We start from the raw sequence: 20742 nt of genomic DNA on the forward strand, positions 1-20742 counted from the left end.
TAGTGAGAGTTCTGTATAAACCGGAGTGTAGTGAGAGTTCTGTATAAACCGGAGTGTAGTGAGAGTTCCGTATAAACCGGAGTGTAGTGAGAGTTCCGTATAAACCGGAGTGAGAGTTCTGTATAAACCGGAGTGTAGTGAGAGTTCCGTATAAACCGGAGTGAGAGTTCTGTATAAACCGGAGTGTAGTGAGAGTTCCGTATAAACCGGAGTGAGAGTTCTGTATAAACCGGAGTGTAGTGAGAGTTCCGTATAAACCGGAGTGTAGTGAGAGTTCTGTATAAACCGGAGTGTAGTGAGAGTTCTGTATAAACCGGAGTGTAGTGAGAGTTCTGTATAAACCGGAGTGAGAGTTCTGTATAAACCGGAGTGTAGTGAGAGTTCTGTATAAACCGGAGTGTAGTGAGAGTTCTGTATAAACCGGAGTGTAGTGAGAGTTCCGTATAAACCGGAGTGTAGTGAGAGTTCTGTATAAACCGGAGTGTACTGTGTGTAGTGTGTGGTTTATTGTACAGTCCAGTACAGAGAGAGAGTAGTGTCAGCACTGACTCCTCCCACCCCGTGTGGAATTAAAGAGTCTCATGGCATGGGGGAGGAACGACCTCCTCAGTCTGTCAGTGGAGCTGCTTCTCTGTCTGGAGATGATGTTAATACATAATATAAATCAATATAAAATATTTATATCATAATAAACTAATCATTAACACAAGGTCCATGTACACAACAAAAGGCCTAATCACACCTGATGTCTGAAAGGACAGAAAATGCTTTTATCATCATTATAATGTTCATTAAATTAAATTGGGTACAATAATTAGAAATATAAAAATGTATTTTGGATAACAAAAAGGAAATAAAATGTAATACCCTAAAAGATTATAAGATATAAATTTTAAATGTGGTTATGTTTCTTTCGCAAAGTTTTTTAAAAGAAATATAAAACACATTTTGTAAATCTATAAATATTACACACCAAAAAAATGTTAATCATTTTCTGTGTAATGTTCATGTACATGGCCTCGCGCATGCCGCTGGCCGCTACGTCACTTCCGGCGCCGTGTTGTTGGTCTCCATTTTCTAGGAAAAACATCAGAGAGGAGAACGTCAGGCTGAGGTGTGTGACTATTACATTTATTTTACAATTTAAACTAATTTAATGTCCTTATTGTACTTTTATAATCTATAATGTGTTCGGGTTTGTGAGTGTTTAATGGTTTGTGGTCTCGCGCTGTGAATAATCTTTAAAGTGTCAGTGTTGAGATTGAGGAAGTCGCTGTCTTAAACACAGTGTCCTGAGGAAATAAACACATTAATAATATTACACACTTTATACCTTTACTATAACACTGCGTGTGTGTGTGTGTGTGTGTGTGTGTGTGTGTGTGTGTGTGTGTGTGTGTGCGCGCTATAGTAGAGTTAAAGGAGTTATTAATGCTAACTGTTCCTCCAGACAGACTCCAATTGTCCAGTCCTGGACACTCCACACTGACCCACTAGAAGACTGGAGAGGTCACTGTAGGATAAATAAGAAAAGATCTAGAAATTAGAAATTCCTGAAAAACATCACACAGTTTCTTTATTTTATCTTAATAAAGATTTTTGAGAAAGAAAAGGAGGATGTAGAAAAACAAGGGATAGACAGGAAGAGAAAGAGAGAGAAGGGGAAATGTGAGAATAAGAGAATAAATCATTAAATGTTTACTATTTATTAATACATCGAAGCTCCTGTCTCATTAAACTGTTAGATTTTTCTTTCTTCTTCATTCTCTCTCTTTCTCACATACGCGTGCACACACACACACACACACACACACACACACAAAAGAACTGCAGTAATCATCTAAATCATTGTTGTCATAAACTCTCTCTCTCTCTCTCTCTCTCTCTCTCTCTCTCTCAGCAGTAAAATGCTGTGATGTTGGACAGTGAGACTGAAACCTGCTGTTGGGACGTGACCCACAGAGGTGTTTTCGTCCTCACAGCAGTGGTCCTGTTGGCATGATGCCTGAGACTGGTGGACGCTGAGCAGGCAGAAGGGGGTGTGTGTGTGTGTGTGTGTGTGTGTGTGTTCTGAGGATCATTTAGTATGAAACATGGCGGAACACAGAGCCGACAGTCCCGTCACCCTGATCATCCGCGCGCCAAACCAGAAATATGACGATCAGCCAGTCAGCTGCTTCCTGGACTGGACGGTGGAGAAACTGAAGAAACACATCACTAGTGTTTATCCCAGCAAACCAGTGAGTGAGAGAGAGTGTGTGTGTGTGTGCGTCTGCACAGCAGTGTCTGCGCACTGACCGAGAGGATGGTGTGTGTGTGTGTGTTTTTGTTTTCCGTGTTGTAGTTGTCCCGAGAGCAGCGACTCGTTTATTCCGGACGCCTTCTACAGGATCACCAGCAGCTCCGGGACGTGCTCCAAAAGGTACAGGAGCAAAATTACAACACACTTATTTATAAACTTTATTTATTTTCTGACAAAATCCTTAAGTTGTACCCTGAACACATAAACAATAACAATTCCACTAAAGTCTGTACAGTTACACTCTCTGCTGCTCTTCCTCTCCTGCAGCAGGATGAGTATCACATGGTCTACCTGGTGTGTGCACACCAGAATCCCCCAGCTGACCCCTCAGTGACCTCTGACCCTGCATCTACTGTAAGATTCTAGCAACTCCTCCTACAAGTGCAGTGATGACAACAGGAAGTTTATATAAACAGAAAACACCTTCTTTTAGAATCGCAGAGCGAGCTTGCAGAGTGTGGGCTGTTTTCCTCACACACACACACACACACACACACATAAGCATTTGATGTTAGCATTAAAACCACTGGTGACTGATACACCAACCTTCTAATAAAAAATCTAATCTGACATTTGACTAAACTCTCCCTGACCCTGGATGAGAAAGAACTCATTATAGAAATGAATTCTGAGATGTGAAGTTAAAGTTTATTTTTACCTGTGCTTTCTCAGAATGCAGCCACTAGTGACCCCACCCCCCCTGGGTTACCGTCCAATCAGAACGTCCCAGACCTCTCCTTCACAGGAAGTACAGACGGCGTTCATCATCGAGGAGGTTCTGCTCATGCTCAGCAGCGGTACAACACACCTTTATACACAATAATAAACTGTATACATGTTTCATTCAAATATACACTACAGAGTTTTATACTAATGTGTGTGTGTGTGTGTATGTCAGGCCTGAGAGATTGGCGCCCCCTGCTGCACTTCCTCCTCACAGCGTATACTCTCCTGTGCAGATGATGTGGTGGCAGCGTGTGTATGCGCAGCAATACTACATGCACTAGTAAGTCACTCAGATATATTAAATGTTTTTATTAGAATATTCATAAACATTACGATCATTAAAAATAACGATCATAACACCAGCCAGGCTGCAATGGCCGCCGCTCAGGCCACACCTCCTCCTGTTAACCCTGGCCCATCGGTCACGCCTGCTCCGGCCCCGGTTCCGGTTAACCCCGCCCCATTGGAACAACCGGCGAATCAGAACCCTCAGATGAACGCACAGGGCGGGGCCATGCCGAACGAGGATGAGCTGAACCGTGATTGGCTGGACTGGCTTTACACGGTGTCGCGGGCTGCTGTCCTCCTCAGCATCGTCTATTTCTATTCGTCTTTCAGCCGCTTCGTCATGGTGATCGGGGCCATGCTGCTCGTCTACCTGTGAGCTCTAATTATTTACTCCTTTTAACTTCTTTACAGTTTTCTCTTCATCTTTTTTACCTGCTTTATTTTTTACATTTCATTTTTTGAGAAAAACAGAAATACCCAGAATGACAGGAATAACAAAACTGAAAGTAAAATGTGTGTGTGTGTGTGTGTGTGTGTGATAGTCACCAGGCAGGTTGGTTCCCCTTCAGGGTGGAGCTGCAGAACCCTGGAGCAGCAGACCGAGCTCCAGCTGAGAATGACAGAAACCACAACATGCAGGAAATGGTGAGACAGAAACAATAAACACCACAGAGCACTTTTTAAAACGTCCTCCACACCTGTCTCCACGTCCTCCACTCCTGTCTCCACGTCCTCCACTCCTGTCTCCACGTCCTCCACTCCTGTCTCCACGTCCTCCACTCCTGTCTCCACGTCCTCCACTCCTGTCTCCACGTCCTACACTCCTGTCTACACGTCTTACACACCTGTCCTCCATCCTGTCTCCACGTCCTCCATTCCTGTACTCCTGTCTACACATCCTACACAAATTCAAATTTTTATAAGTCACATACATAATGGTACACAGTGTGATATGCAGTGAAATGCTTACACCACTGTTATGACCCTAGGAAAAGGAATAAGGACAGAACAAAGGACAGGATAAAATATAAAAATAAAATACAAAATATAAAAAATATACAAATTATACTAAAATCCCGTCTACACGTCCTCCACACCCGTCTACACGTCCTCCACACCCGTCTACACGTCCTCCACACCCGTCTACACGTCCTCCACACCCGTCTACACGTCCTACACTCCTGTCTCCACGTCCTACACACCCGTCTACACGTCCTATACTCCTCTCTACACGTCCTCCACACCCGTCTCCACGTCCTCCACACCCGTCTCCACGTCCTCCACACCCGTCTCCACGTCCTCCACACCCGTCTCCACGTCCTACACTCCTGTCTACACGTCCTACACACCTGTCTACACGTCCTACACTCCTGTCTCCACGTCCTCCACACCTGTCTCCACGTCCCCCACACCTGTCTCCACGTCCCCCACACCCGTCTACACGTCCTACACACCCGTCTACACGTCCTACACTCCTGTCTACACGTCCTCCACACCCGTCTACACGTCCTACACTCCTGTCTCCACGTCCTCCACACCTGTCTCCACGTCCTCCACACCTGTCTCCACGTCCCCCACACCTGTCTACACGTCCCCCACACCTGTCTACACGTCCCACACTCCTGTCCTCCATCCTGTCTACATGTCCCACACTCCTGTCCTCCATCCTGTCTACATGTCCCACACTCCTGTCCTCCATCCTGTCTACACGTCCTCCACACCTGTCCTCCATCCTGTCTACACGTCCCCCACACCTGTCTACACGTCCCACACTCCTGTCCTCCATCCTGTCTACACGTCCCCCACACCTGTCTACACGTCCCACACTCCTGTCCTCCATCCTGTCTACACGTCCCCCACACCTGTCTACACGTCCCACACTCCTGTCCTCCATCCTGTCTACACGTCCCACACTCCTGTCCTCCATCCTGTCTACACGTCCCACACTCCTGTCCTCCATCCTGTCTACACGTCCCACACTCCTGTCCTCCATCCTGTCTACACGTCCCACACTCCTGTCCTCCATCCTGTCTACACGTCCTCCACACCTGTCTACACGTCCTCCACACCTGTCTACACGTTCTACACACCTGTCTACACGTTCTACACACCTGTCTACACGTCGTCTACACGTCCTCCACACCTTTCCTTACACACCTGTCTACACGTTCTCCACACCTGTCCTCCACCTTGTCTACATGTCCTACACTCCTGTCCTCCATCCTGTCTCCACGTCCTCCACACCTGTCTACACGTCCTACACACCTGTCTACACGTCCTACACACCTGTCCTCCATTCTGTCTACATGTCCTACACACTTGTCTACACGTCCTACACACCTGTCCTCCACACCTGTCTACACGTCCCCCACTCCTGTCTACACGTCCCCCACTCCTGTCTACACGTCCCCCGCTCCTGTCTACACGTCCTCCACACCTGTCTACACATCGTGTACACGTCCTCCACACCTGTCTACACGTCCCCCACTCCTGTCTACACGTCCTCCACACCTGTCCTCCACACCTGTCTACACATCGTGTACACGTCCTCCACACCTTTCCTTACACACCTGTCTACACGTCCTATACACCTGTTTGTCTTCCTGTGTCTCCCTCTCTGTAGGAGCGTATTATGGATGATGGTCTTGAGGATGATGCTGGTGACAGTGGTGATGAAGGATCTGATGAAGCTGCTCCTCCTCAGCCGAGCTTCCTGACGTCCACATGGTCCTTTATTAGCACCTTCTTCACCTCGCTGGTTCCTGAGGGTCCTCCTCGTGCCGCTAGATAAACATCACGCGCGCGCACACAGTGAACTTTGACCCCTTACTGATATAAACACATACAAAAACAGCAGTATTGTGGTCAACATGTCTGCCCTGGTCAGCTGAATGAGTAAAGCTGCTCAAGATTTTAATCTCCACCGCTGTCCGGTTCTTCATCAGGCGAGAGAACGAGTGGAACATTGCTGCACTTGTCTTCCCCATAACATCATAAGAATTCTTTTTAAACAAAAGACTTTAAACTGACTAATTCAGTTCCTCACTTTCGTTCAATGTGTGTAAATAAATATGTTCTATTTACAGATTTGAATATTTGCATCTCATTAAGTGTGTTTTACATTAAACAGATGAAGCCGTGGTCAGTGTGATGGAGTTGATATACGGTGATGAATCCGGCCACCAGGAGGAGCCATTTAGTTGCAAGAGAAAAGTCTCCTCCATCACGTGATCGTTTCAGATCGGAGCTTCAGTTTCTCCTGAATGTTTCAAGATAATCAGAGCCTTTAAACTAAAAGAGAAGAGTCTGAGTGGACAGAAGTTTGGATTATATAAATACTGTCAGGTTTTATAAGGATATAGATACACACACACACACACACACACACACACACACAAGAATAGAGTTTTAAAAAATGAAAATCATTGAAATCAGTAGAGCCAGTGTGTTTGTTGTGTTTGAGTGGAGGTTTGCGCTGTCTCTGCACTTCTGAGACTCAGGAGGTCTCTAATCAAATGAAGATAGATTTGTTTAGTTCATCGTAACAACACAATTAATTATGCATGAGAAAACATTAGTGCATTCGGCTCTCGGCCTCCTAAGTAACTGGCTAAATCAGGTTAAAGTCTCTTCAGTCCGGCCTGCAGCACTGTTATCAGGACGGACACACACACACACACACACACACACACACACACAGTGGTTTCAATCATCATTAGGGAGTTAATCAGGCTGTGAGGCTGAACCTGTTCTACTGCAGCGATCTTTAAACCGTTTTAAAGGAACAGAACAGACAGAAATTACCGAGCTACAAATTAAAGATTTCATTATCTTAACATTTATTAACGATAAATACATTTAGACAAATATTTTTAATAAATAACATTCAGTATTAAATTGTTTCATAACTAATAAAACACCTGAAGTCCGCTGAGGAGCGTCAGGAATGCCGGAATTATTAATATACGTATATGTATATGCAAGTTAGGACACGCCCCCTACTGATTCATAACCTCAGTTGTGTTTATAGTTTACTTTATAATGTTTACTGTTTATTCTATAACGTTTACAAGACAATTTATTCAACAGTATTTATTGTTACAGGAGAGGATATTAGGAATAATATTAATAATAATAATAACATGCTAAAATTAGTGTTATAATCTTGAGTAATGGAAAGAAAGAATAAAACGAAGTAAACAGAATTCATGCATTCCCTTATGAATGTGTGTGTGTGTGTGTGTGTGTGTATGTTTCTACTGTAAACCACACCGCTGTTGGTTTTCATTTCTCCTTCCATTCTTCACGAGCGCGCGCCCTTCCCTTAATCCGTTCACTCCATCAGACAGCATTTATTTATTTGTTTATTTATTTATTTTCCTTTCAGAGGATGGACGTGATTTTTATCAGAGAGGAGAAGATTCTTTTCTTCCTGCTGAAACGGTGAATAAGGGCTGAGTATCGATCCGCTCTGGATAAAAAATACACAGCTGATTGAAATGATGCTGCAGGGTTGTGTGTGTGTGTGTGTGTGACCATTAGTATTCGGCTGATGTAACACACTCCACAGTCTGCATGAACACATGAGGAAAAGCTTTCCACTGCAATTCATAATCATTCTGAACTCTTTTAGATCCTCATCTCTTCCTCGTTCTCTTAGAGAAAAACTCATCGTCTCATCATCTGCTCCTCAGACCAGCTCAGATACTGCATCACCTCACCATCAGAGCTTTTCTACACCACTGGAAAATCCAGAATGTGTTAAAGCTGTATTAAAATAACACAACACATCATCTACTCACTCACTCTCTCTCTCTCTCTCTCTCTCTTTTGAGAGGACACAGTGGAGGTTCCATCACTCACCTGGAGAGCAGGAGGAAGTGAGAACATTAAAATGAAACTCTTCCAGTTCCTGTGATTTCCGGGATTAAAAGTTTACACTCTCAAATCTAACACCCTTCCCTCCTGAGGAACTCTGGAGTGTGGTGTGTGTATCAGACTAGAACCCTTACAGTACAATAAACTCTCTAAAACCTACAAACAACCTGCTACAGATCTGCTGAAGCCCCGCCCACATCTAACGCGCCTGTGGACTATACACGCGCTGATTGGCTGATTAGCAGATGGGATTTCCGCTGCCTTCACTTCCTCTTCAGGAGGTCGTGATAACGAGATGGTGTTGGACAGGGGCGTCGCTAGGGCTAAGCATTCGGGGCTCGGGTCCCGGATGAGTTTAATCTAGCCCCGAATGTTTTATCCCGAATTTTCCACCGGGGTGTAGAGGAATTAATGAAATTTTGATCGTTTTAGTTGAGCACTGTTGCCGTTTACTGTACACGATTTTGACTGACGACATCGCACGCACGCGTATTATTCCATACCCAAGACGTACAAAAGCCTTAAATTAAATCATCCTAAAGATAGATCTAAATAAAATCTAAACTGTTAAAGCACTAAGACATTACAGTCTGAACATCATGACTTTCTATTATTCAACTAATGCAGTATTTAAGATAAAATACAGACATGGTTTAGGGGAACAATGGACCAGAACAGACTCCATCATTCGGCTGTTCTGTCTGTTGATAAAGGAATTCTCAGCACTAGAAATACTAGTATGGTAACTGACCGTTTTAATCAAGGCTCGGAGATACTCTCTGATGATTCCATCCTCAAACAAATAGGATAGAAAAGTCACCAAGAGCATGAAGTAGACAAGATACAAGCAGCAGGAGAGATGAGAGAATGAGAGATGAGAGAACTATAAGAGAAGAGAAGCTGTAAAAAATAAAAAAAATAAACAAAGAATAATTCATACAGTAGTGCAGCATAAATCAGGAATGAAATAAAGGTGCAGTATAACATAGATTATTGTAAAATAATAATAATAATAATAATAATAAAGGATCTGCACAACACTGCTTCACACACAAGCTGTAAAAGAGATAATATTCCACGGTATGCCTGTGAGAGAGAAAATGTCATGAATTTAATGAACTCCTTTTTTAGTAGCAAGACTCTGAAATGATGGGAGGAGTCAGAAAAAAGACTGAATGAAATTTTCTAAAGTTGCATACCATGTGTTCGTTTGTGTTTATTATTAAACAATATTACATAAAAATGCCCTTACAAAACGTGTTATTCTTGTTTACCCCCTCTCCTCAATTAGCCCCGGATGCTTTGGACTCAGCCCCTGATGTTTTCAAATCCTAGATACGCCCCTGGTGTTAGAACAAGAAAAAAAAAAACTAATTTTTGTTAGTGCCCCGCCCCCAGCTCAGAAAATATTGCAGAATTTTATTTTGTAATATTATAATTAAATCTGTTTATTTATTTATTTTAGATGAAAAACGAGTGAAAGAAACAGCAGCTGATGTGATGCGGGTCTTCATTCAGTTCAACAACATTTACGGCACTCTTATTAACCGAACCATGTTTTATATGAAGAATAAACTCTTTTACAAATGAAGCCTTGATGTGTATTTGTTTGTAGTTTAAATGTGTTTTCCCACATGCTCCAGATCTCTGCTTCCTGATCAACTGTGATGATGATGATGATGATGATGATGAGCTTGAGCAGTGAAGTGTGAAGGTTGTGTGTGAGAAGGTGTTGGTGTGTGTTCCATCAGTAAGCTGGTCTCTTCACTGTGTGTGTGTGTGTGTGTAATGTTGTGTAATCAGACTCTGTGTGTATTTCTCTGCATGCTGTAAGACAGTAAATGAGACTCTTCACATGGTTTTGGAGTGATTATATAGATTTATATTTCTCCTTGTTTACAAATAACATTTTTCCTTTAATGCTTCGTATGTTACAGTAATGCAGCAAACTCACACAGCGGGTTGGGTTTTAGTTGAATTTCATGAAATAAATATATTGCACTTAAAAATCATCCAAACAAAATATCATGTGGTTAATATTTATAAAGAAAACACACACACACACACTAATTTGGTTAGCGCTGGTTAATAAATGTGCCTCCATGTGACTTTACTGAGTCATGAATCAGCACACACTCGCTATTTACAGGTGAGGATGTCCTCGAGGACAGAAAGTCTCTGCTTTGAGCTCCTAACACTCTCTACAAATCTCATTTACACACACACACACACACACACACACGTGCTGAACAGTAGCACTGTTCTTTATTTCTTCTCTTTTGCCAGTTGCATCTTGAATTTCTCCTCAAATAAATTATGAATGCTGTGTGAAAGTCGGATTAAATCTTAATGAATATAATGACACACGTCTCGACCTCATTTAGGCCGCGTCCCAATCCAAATGTGGCATTAAACATAAACAAAGCATGGCAAAAAAACAACACTTTCTTCTTCCAGCAAAAATGTCAGCAAAATTTCTAAACAGAAGTCAGACACACAGCGCCTCCTAGAGGCCCTCTTTTACAGCACTGCACCCTGGAGAGGCAACAAGGGGCTCAACAGCACACTGTCTGTCTTCATATCATGAAGACGCTCTACTGCAGTTTTTCATTCTCTAAAATGGCTGTGTTCCATATTCAAAAATCAGAAGTGAGCATGTACAAACTGTTCGAGTCCCTTCGCTGTGTTTGAGTGATTTTACACAGCGGCTCTCCTCCCGAATCAAACCCCAGACACACAGCGCCCCCTAGAGCTCCACATGACTCAGACTTCCCTAGTTAGGGAATAAGGGGTTAGTCCACTACATTGTCTGGAGTTAGTAGTGGTGTTATAATCATATAAAAGGAGCTCTTCATAAAGGTATACGCAGCGTAGAGTCCAGACAACATAGTGTCTGAGAGATATCTGCTTTTTTGTCTAGCACAGGCTGTGGGGCTGTGTTCCAATCCCAGACTCAGACGCAGACTCTGACGCAGACTCCGACGCAGACTCACATGCAGACTCCGACGCAGACTCAGACTCAGGTGCAGACTCAGACACAGACTCAGACGCGGATCCAGCTCTTGTGTCTTTCTGCATGTTATTTTATTGTATCTACATCACCGTTCTCACTCTCAGTGGGTCGTTCTTCAGTAATAGTGTCACGTCATTTACATGTCAGTATGGAAAACTGCTTCTCCTTTACACATGAAAGTGAAAGGTGCTCTCAGCTCCCCCAAATGGCCGGAGCTCCGCCCACTGTCCGTCTGAATTCATTTCAGAGTTTTTTTTCTCAGCAGTGAGTCTTTACAGTAATGATCATGTTATTTACAGGAAATGGCTTCTTCCTCACTTGTGAAGGAGATAAGGAAACATATTGAAAGGGTGTGTGTGTGTGTGTGTTTAAATGGTCACTGTGCCCACTTAAGAGTTTTCTCTAAAATAAAGCAGATAAGGAGTTAAAACATGCAGACTGTGAGCGCAACTGTGTGTGTGTGTCTGTGTGTGTTTTCTGCATGGTGCCCCCTGTAGGCAGTGGCACTCAGACAAAGGGCGTCATGACAGTGGAGGAGTGGCGCAGGCTCTGGATGGCGGCGTATGGACCCTGTTGGAAGTAATGATGGTAACGCGGCATGTGGAAGGACGGAAAGCTCGGGCCGCTGGTGGCCGTCAGAGCCGGGGGGGCCAGGGGGACGGCCAGTCTGCTGTACGGAGGCAAAGAGCCCTGGATTGGGTGGGCCAGGGACTGAGGAGGCTGGAACCCTGAAAAACCAGAGGAACTTGACACCCACGAGCTCAAGGAGAGATTATCAGATGCTGTGAAGGCAGAACCTAAAGATAGAGAAAGAGAGAGAGAGAGAGTGAATGTTTAATGTAGTACACACGAATATTGTTTTCCGATCTGAAATCTAGGTGTACAGGTAGCTGTACATGGGTGTGTATGTGTGTGTGTGTGTGTGTATGAATGCTGTGCATGCATGCGTGTGTCCTCTCACCTCGGGTGTGTGTGGTGTGTGTGTCCTCTCCAAGCGTCTCCTCCTCTCCAGTGTACGTCCGTATTGGTGAGCGAGCGTATGAGTGTTTATGGATCAAACTCTCCACACTTTCCCTACAACAGAGTTTAAACACACACACAGCCAAAACATGAATCTCCAGCACACACACACTGTCCCAAAGTCTTTCACTGTGGTTTAAACAGACACATTGGACTGTGTGTGTGTGTGTGTGTGTTCTGGAGATTCATGTTTTGGCTGTGTGTGTGTGTGTGTGTGTTCTGGAGATTCATGTTTTGGCTGTGTGTGTGTGTGTGTGTGTGTGTGTGTGTTCTGGAGATTCATGTTTTGGCTGTGTGTGTGTGTGTGTGTGTGTGTTCTGGAGATTCATGTTTTGGCTGTGTGTGTGTGTGTGTGTGTTCTGGAGATTCATGTTTTGGCTGTGTGTGTGTGTGTGTGTTCTGGAGATTCATGTTTTGGCTGTGTGTGTGTGTGTGTGTGTTCTGGAGATTCATGTTTTGGCTGTGTGTGTGTGTGTGTGTGTGTGTTCTGGAGATTCATGTTTTGGCTGTGTGTGTGTGTGTGTGTGTGTGTGTTCTGGAGATTCATGTTTTGGCTGTGTGTGTGTGTGTGTGTGTTCTGGAGATTCATGTTTTGGCTGTGTGTGTGTGTGTGTGTTCTGGAGATTCATGTTTTGGCTGTGTGTGTGTGTGTGTGTTCTGGAGATTCATGTTTTGGCTGTGTGTGTGTGTGTGTGTGTGTGTTCTGGAGATTCATGTTTTGGCTGTGTGTGTGTGTGTGTGTGTTCTGGAGATTCATGTTTTGGCTGTGTGTGTGTGTGTGTGTTCTGGAGATTCATGTTTTGGCTGTGTGTGTGTGTGTGTGTGTGTGTGTTCTGGAGATTCATGTTTTGGCTGTGTGTGTGTGTGTGTGTTCTGGAGATTCATGTTTTGGCTGTGTGTGTGTGTGTGTGTTCTGGAGATTCATGTTTTGGCTGTGTGTGTGTGTGTTCTGGAGATTCATGTTTTGGCTGTGTGTGTGTGTGTGTTCTGGAGATTCATGTTTTGGCTGTGTGTGTGTGTGTGTGTTCTGGAGATTCATGTTTTGGCTGTGTGTGTGTGTGTGTGTGTGTGTGTTCTGGAGATTCATGTTTTGGCTGTGTGTGTGTGTGTGTGTGTGTTCTGGAGATTCATGTTTTGGCTGTGTGTGTGTGTGTGTGTGTGTGTGTTCTGGAGATTCATGTTTTGGCTGTGTGTGTGTGTGTGTGTGTGTGTTCTGGAGATTCATGTTTTGGCTGTGTGTGTGTGTGTGTGTTCTGGAGATTCATGTTTTGGCTGTGTGTGTGTGTGTGTGTGTTCTGGAGATTCATGTTTTGGCTGTGTGTGTGTGTGTGTGTGTGTTCTGGAGATTCATGTTTTGGCTGTGTGTGTGTGTGTGTGTGTGTGTGTGTTCTGGAGATTCATGTTTTGGCTGTGTGTGTGTGTGTGTGTGTGTGTTCTGGAGATTCATGTTTTGGCTGTGTGTGTGTGTGTGTGTTCTGGAGATTCATGTTTTGGCTGTGTGTGTGTGTGTGTGTGTTCTGGAGATTCATGTTTTGGCTGTGTGTGTGTGTGTGTGTTCTGGAGATTCATGTTTTGGCTGTGTGTGTGTGTGTGTGTGTGTTCTGGAGATTCATGTTTTGGCTGTGTGTGTGTGTGTGTGTGTGTGTGTTCTGGAGATTCATGTTTTGGCTGTGTGTGTGTGTGTGTGTGTGTTCTGGAGATTCATGTTTTGGCTGTGTGTGTGTGTGTGTTCTGGAGATTCATGTTTTGGCTGTGTGTGTGTGTGTGTGTGTGTGTTCTGGAGATTCATGTTTTGGCTGTGTGTGTGTGTGTGTGTGTGTTCTGGAGATTCATGTTTTGGCTGTGTGTGTGTGTGTGTGTGTTCTGGAGATTCATGTTTTGGCTGTGTGTGGTATGTTTTAAGTGCATTAGTGTGTGTTACATTAGCTCCTCAGCGGTTGCTGCAGCTCAGAGTGCTCTGAATCGGGGAGCCATGCGTCCGAATTACACTCGCAATTCAGTTAGGAAAGTGCAATATCTGTCAGCGGTACAATACAAATCTGTGTGTTTTTATCAGTGCTGCATGTGTGTGTGTGTGTGTGTGTGTGTGCGATGTGGGGGGGGCTGGTTTCAATCAGGGCCCCGTTCCAAATCAAATTAGTCTGTGTTTTAGTGCACTGCCTGACTCCAGACTAATGCGATTTCTGCAGCTCCCCAAAGATCAATTCATCAGATCTCATCATTCACAACCCTCAGAGAGAGCGAGAGAGAGAGAGAGAGAGAGAGAGAGAGATGAGAGAGAGGGAGAGAGAGAGACGAGAGAGAGGGAGAGAGAGAGAGAGACGAGAGAGAGGGAGAGAGAGAGAGAGAGAGAGAGAGAGAGAGAGAGCGAGAGAGAGAGACGAGAGAGAGAGAGAGAGAGAGAGAGAGAGAGAGAGACGAGAGAGAGGGAGAGAGAGAGACGAGAGAGAGAGAGAGAGAGAGAGAGAGAGAGAGAGAGAGAGAGAGAGAGAGAGAGAGAGAGAGAGAGAGAGAGCGAGAGAGAGAGAGAGAGAGAGAGAGAGAGAGAGAGAGAGAGAGAGAGAGAGAGAGAGAGAGAGAGAGAGAGAGAGAGAGAGAGAGAGAGAGAGAGAGCAATTGAGAGAGAGAGAGAGAGAGAGAGAGAGAGAGAGAGAGAGAGAGAGAGAGAGAGAGAGGGAGAGAGAGAGAGAGAGGGAGAGAGAGAGAGACGAGAGAGAGGGAGAGAGAGAGAGAGAGAGAGAGAGAGAGAGACGAGAAAGAGGGAGAGAGAGAGAGACGAGAGAGAGACAAGAGAGAGAGAGAGAGAGAGAGAGAAGAGTGAGAGAGAGAGACGAGTGAGAGGGAGAGAGACGAGGGGGAGAGAGGTGGAGAGGGAGAGAGGGGGGTGAGAGATGAAGAGAGAGGGTGAGAGTTAAAGAGAGAGAGAGAGAGATTTTATTTGGGAGGATGTTCCCTTTAAAACTGATGAAGTCAGTCTCAGTCAGGAGGCGTCACACAGCTGAATTCTTTCTGGATTTCAAATATGATCATAATGTAGATCAATCAGATAACAATTATTAATTTATATCTTAGAGTAATATTTATTTTTAATTGTGAATAGGGAGAGTGAACAGGGATAGTGAACAGTGAAAGTGAACAGGGAGAGTGAATAGGTATAGTGAACAGGCAGAGTAAATAGGGATAGTGAACATGGACAGTGAATAGGGAGAGTGAATAGGGAGAATGAATAGGTATAGTGAACAGGGAGAGTGCACATGGAGAGTGAATAGGGATAGTGAACAGGGAGAGTGAATAGGTATAGTGAACAGGGAGAGTAAATAGGTATAGTGAACAGGGAGAGTAAATAGGTATAGTGAACAGGGAGAGTAAATAGGTATAGTGAACAGGGAGAGTAAATAGGTATAGTGAACAGGAAGAGGGAACAGGGAGAGTAAATAGGTATAGTGAACAGGGAGAGTAAATAGGTATAGTGAACAGGAAAAGGGAACAGGGAGAGTAAATAGGTATAGTGAACAGGGAGAGTAAATAGGGATAGTGAACAGGGAGAGTAAATAGGGATAGTGAACAGGGAGAGTAAATAGGGATAGTGAACAGGGAGAGTAAATAGGTATAGTGAACAGGAAGAGTGAACAGGGAGAGTAAATAGGGATAGTGAACAGGGAGAGTAAATAGGGATAGTGAACAGGGAGAGTAAATAGGTATAGTGAACAGGGAGAGTAAATAGGGATATTGAACAGGGAGAGTGAATAGGGATAGTGAACAGGAAGAGTAAATAGGGATAGTGAACAGGGAGAGTAAATAGGGATAGTGAACAGGGAGAGTGAACAGGGATAGTGAACAGGGAGAGTGAATAGGTATAGTGAACAGGGAGAGTGAATAGGTATAGTGAACAGGGAGAGTAAATAGGGATAGTGAACAGGGAGAGTAAATAGGGATAGTGAACAGGGAGAGTAAATAGGGATAGTGAACAGGGAGAGTAAATAGGGATAGTGAACAGGGAGAGTAAATAGGTATAGTGAACAGGAAGAGTGAACAGGGAGAGTAAATAGGTATAGTGAACAGGGAGAGTAAATAGGGATAATGAACAGGGAGAGTAAATAGGTATAGTGAACAGGAAGAGTGAACAGGGAGAGTAAATAGGTATAGTGAACAGGGAGAGTAAATAGGGATAATGAACAGGGAGAGTAAATAGGGATAGTGAACAGGGAGAGTAAATAGGTATAGTGAACAGGAAGAGTGAACAGGGAGAGTAAATAGGTATAGTGAACAGGGAGAGTAAATAGGTATAGTGAACAGGGAGAGTAAATAGGGATAGTGAACAGGAAGAGTGAACAGAGAGAGTAAATAGGTATAGTGAACAGGGAGAGTAAATAGGGATAGTGAACAGGGAGAGTAAATAGGGATAGTGAACAGGGAGAGTAAATAGGGATAGTGAACAGGGAGAGTAAATAGGTATAGTGAACAGGAAGAGTGAACAGGGAGAGTAAATAGGGATAGTGAACAGGGAGAGTAAATAGGGATATTGAACAGGAAGAGTGAACAGGGAGAGTAAATAGGGATAGTGAACAGGGAGAGTAAATAGGTATAGTGAACAGGGAGAGTAAATAGGGATAGTGAACAGGGAGAGTGAACAGGGATAGTGAACAGGGAGAGTGAACAGGGATAGTGAACAGGAAGAGTGAACAGGGAGAGCGAATAGGTATAGTGAACAGGAAGAGTGAACAGGGAGAGTAAATAGGGATAGTGAACAGGGAGAGTAAATAGGGATAGTGAACAGGGAGAGTAAATAGGTATAGTGAACAGGGAGAGTAAATAGGGATAGTGAACAGGGAGAGTAAATAGGTATAGTGAACAGGGAGAGTAAATAGGGATAGTGAACATGGAGAGTGAATAGGGAGAGTGAATAGGTATAGTGAACAGGGAGAGTGAATAGGGAGAGTGAATAGGTATAGTGAACATGGAGAGTGAACAGGGAGACTGAATAGGGAGACTGAATAGGTATAGTGAACAGGGTGAATAGGTATAGTGAACAGGGAGAGTGAATAGGTATAGTGAAAAGGGAGAGTAAATAGGGATAGTGAACATGGAGAGTGAATAGGGAGAGTGAATAGGGAGAGTGAATAGGTATAGTGAACAGGGAGAGTGAATAGGTATAGTGAACAGGGAGAGTAAATAGGTATAGTGAACAGGGAGAGTGAATAGGTATAGTGAAAAGGGAGAGTAAATAGGGATAGTGAACATGGAGAGTGAATAGGGAGAGTGAATAGGTATAGTGAACAGGGAGAGTGAATAGGTATAGTGAACAGGGAGAGTAAATAGGTATAGTGAACAGGGAGAGTGAATAGGTATAGTGAACAGGGAGAGTAAATAGGGATAGTGAACATGGAGAGTGAATAGGGAGAGTGAATAGGTATAGTGAACAGGGAGAGTGAATAGGGAGAGTGAATAGGTATAGTGAACATGGAGAGTGAACAGGGAGACTGAATAGGGAGACTGAATAGGTATAGTGAACAGGGTGAATAGGTATAGTGAACAGGGAGAGTAAATAGGTATAGTGAACAGGGAGAGTAAATAGGGATAGTGAACAGGGAGAGTAAATAGGGATAGTGAACAGGGAGAGTAAATAGGTATAGTGAACAGGGAGAGTAAATAGGGATAGTGAACAGGGAGAGTAAATAGGGATAGTGAACAGGGAGAGTAAATAGGGATAGTGAACAGGGAGAGTAAATAGGGATAGTGAACAGGGAGAGTAAATAGGTATAGTGAACAGGGAGAGTAAATAGGTATAGTGAACAGGGAGAGTAAATAGGTATAGTGAACAGGGAGAGTAAATAGGGATATTGAACAGGGAGAGTAAATAGGGATATTGAACAGGGAGAGTAAATAGGTATAGTGAACAGGGAGAGTAAATAGGGATAGTGAACAGGGAGAGTGAACAGGAAGAGTGAATAGGTATAGTGAACAGGGAGAGTGAATAGGTATAGTGAACAGGGATAGTAAATAGGGATAGTGAACATGGAGAGTGAATAGGGAGAGTGAATAGGTAAAGTGAACAGGGAGAGTGAATAGGGAGAGTGAATAGGTATAGTGAACATGGAGAGTGAACAGGGAGACTGAATAGGGAGACTGAATAGGTATAGTGAACAGGGAGAGTGAATAGGTATAGTGAACAGGAAGAGTGAATAGGTATAGTGAACAGGGAGAGTGAATAGGTATAGTGAACAGGGAGAGTGAACAGGGAGAGTGAATAGGTATAGTGAACAGGGAGAGTGAATAGGGAGAGTGAATAGGTATAGTGAACATGGAGAGTGAACAGGGAGAGTGAATAGGTATAGTGAACAGGGAGAGTGAATAGGGAGAGTGAATAGGTATAGTGAACAGGGAGAGTGAATAGATATAGTGAACAGGGAGAGTGAATAGGTATAGTGAACAGGGAGAGTGAATAGGTATAGTGAACAGGGAGAGTGAATAGGTATAGTGAACAGGGAGAGTAAATAGGTATAGTGAACAGGGAGAGTAAATAGGGATAGTGAACATGGACAGTGAATAGGGAGAATGAATAGGTATAGTGAACAGGGAGAGTGAATAGGGAGAGTGCACATGGAGAGTGAATACGTATAGTGAACAGGGAGAGTAAATAGGTATAGTGAACAGGGAGAGTGAACAGGGAGAGTGAATAGGTATAATGAACAGGGAGAGTGAATACGTATAGTGAACAGGAAGAGTGAACAGGGAGAGTGAATAGGTATAATGAACAGGGAGAGTGAATACGTATAGTGAACAGGAAGAGTGAACAGGGAGAGTAAATAGGGATAGTGAACAGGGAGAGTAAATAGGGATAGTGAACAGGGAGAGTAAATAGGGATAGTGAACAGGGAGAGTAAATAGGGATATTGAACAGGAAGAGTGAACAGGGAGAGTAAATAGGGATAGTGAACAGGGAGAGTAAATAGGTATAGTGAACAGGGAGAGTAAATAGGGATAGTGAACAGGGAGAGTGAACAGGGATAGTGAACAGGGAGAGTGAACAGGGATAGTGAACAGGAAGAGTGAACAGGGAGAGCGAATAGGTATAGTGAACAGGAAGAGTGAACAGCGATAGTGAACAGGAAGAGTGAATAGGTATAGTGAACAGGAAGAGTGAACAGGGAGAGTAAATAGGGATAGTGAACAGGGAGAGTAAATAGGGATAGTGAACAGGGAGAGTAAATAGGGATAGTGAACAGGGATAGTAAATAGGGAGAGTGAACAGGGAGAGTAAATAGGTATAGTGAACAGGAAGAGTGAACAGGGAGAGTAAATAGGGATAGTGAACAGGGAGAGTAAATAGGTATAGTGAACAGTAAGAGTGAACAGGGAGAGTAAATAGGGATAGTGAACAGGGAGAGTAAATAGGGATATTGAACAGGACGAGTGAACAGGGAGAGTAAATAGGGATAGTGAACAGGGAGAGTGAACAGGGATAGTGAACAGGGAGAGTGAACAGGGATATTGAACAGGAAGAGTGAACAGGGAGAGCGAATAGGTATAGTGAACAGGAAGAGTGAACAGGGATAGTGAACAGGAAGAGTGAATAGGTATAGTGAACAGGAAGAGTGAATAGGGAGAGTAAATAGGGATAGTGAACAGGGAGAGTAAATAGGGATAGTGAACAGGGAGAGTAAATAGGGATAGTGAACAGGGAGAGTAAATAGGTATAGTGAACAGGAAGAGTGAACAGGGAGAGTAAATAGGTATAGTGAACAGGGAGAGTAAATAGGTATAGTGAACAGGGAGAGTAAATAGGTATAGTGAACAGGGAGAGTAAATAGGTATAGTGAACAGGAAGAGTGAACAGGGAGAGTAAATAGGTATAGTGAACAGGGAGAGTAAATAGGGATAGTGAACAGGGAGAGTAAATAGGGATAGTGAACAGGGAGAGTAAATAGGTATAGTGAACAGGAAGAGTGAACAGGGAGAGTAAATAGGGATAGTGAACAGGGAGAGTAAATAGGGATAGTGAACAGGGAGAGTAAATAGGTATAGTGAACAGGAAGAGTGAACAGGGAGAGTAAATAGGGATAGTGAACAGGGAGAGTAAATAGGGATATTGAACAGGGAGAGTAAATAGGGATAGTGAACAGGGAGAGTAAATAGGGATAGTGAACAGGGAGAGTAAATAGGGATAGTGAACAGGGAGAGTAAATAGGTATAGTAAATAGGGATATTGAACAGGGAGAGTAAATAGGGATAGTGAACAGGGAGAGTAAATAGGTATAGTAAATAGGGATATTGAACAGGGAGAGTAAATAGGGATAGTGAACAGGGAGAGTAAATAGGGATATTGAACAGGGAGAGTAAATAGGGATAGTGAACAGGGAGAGTAAATAGGGATAGTGAACAGGGAGAGTAAATAGGGATAGTGAACAGGGAGAGTAAATAGGTATAGTGAACAGGAAGAGTGAACAGGGAGAGTAAATAGGGATAGTGAACAGGGAGAGTAAATAGGGATATTGAACAGGAAGAGTGAACAGGG

The 20742-nt window shown here is 43.6% G+C and overlaps 2 protein-coding genes across 5 annotated transcripts in view; one reads left to right on the forward strand and one right to left on the reverse strand.

The window, feature by feature from the left end:
* The first annotated feature begins 1018 nt into the window (after window positions 1-1018).
* Window positions 1019-6409, forward strand: herpud2 (HERPUD family member 2). 3 transcript variants are annotated; one of them, XM_058377028.1, is made up of 9 exons: window positions 1019-1114; window positions 1901-2240; window positions 2345-2422; window positions 2570-2656; window positions 2975-3099; window positions 3201-3308; window positions 3392-3688; window positions 3859-3961; window positions 5940-6409. In XM_058377028.1, exons 2-9 carry the CDS (start codon window positions 2094-2096, stop codon window positions 6105-6107), a joined length of 1113 nt encoding a protein of 370 aa, XP_058233011.1. In that variant the 5' UTR covers window positions 1019-1114; window positions 1901-2093; the 3' UTR covers window positions 6108-6409. The 3 variants fall into 3 exon arrangements, with proteins under 3 accessions (XP_058233011.1, XP_058233013.1, XP_058233012.1); XM_058377030.1 differs by having other exon boundaries at window positions 2573-2656; XM_058377029.1 differs by having other exon boundaries at window positions 1042-1114; window positions 1904-2240.
* Window positions 6410-9950: 3541 nt separating this feature from the next.
* The window catches only part of tbx20 (T-box transcription factor 20), a 31886-nt gene continuing 21094 nt past the window's right edge, over window positions 9951-20742 (reverse strand). The window contains exons 7-8 of one of the 2 annotated variants that reach the window (XM_058375969.1): window positions 12169-12284; window positions 9951-12004 (exon numbers count right to left, since the gene is read on the reverse strand). In XM_058375969.1, the coding sequence (XP_058231952.1) occupies window positions 11715-12004; window positions 12169-12284 (406 nt within the window). In that variant the 3' untranslated portion in view covers window positions 9951-11714. The remainder of the gene's footprint in view (window positions 12005-12168; window positions 12285-20742) is intronic. The other variant, XM_058375970.1, reaches the window with a different exon arrangement.

Source organism: Hemibagrus wyckioides, linkage group LG23 (assembly GCF_019097595.1).
Source record: "Hemibagrus wyckioides isolate EC202008001 linkage group LG23, SWU_Hwy_1.0, whole genome shotgun sequence".
Lineage (NCBI taxonomy): Eukaryota > Metazoa > Chordata > Actinopteri > Siluriformes > Bagridae > Hemibagrus > Hemibagrus wyckioides.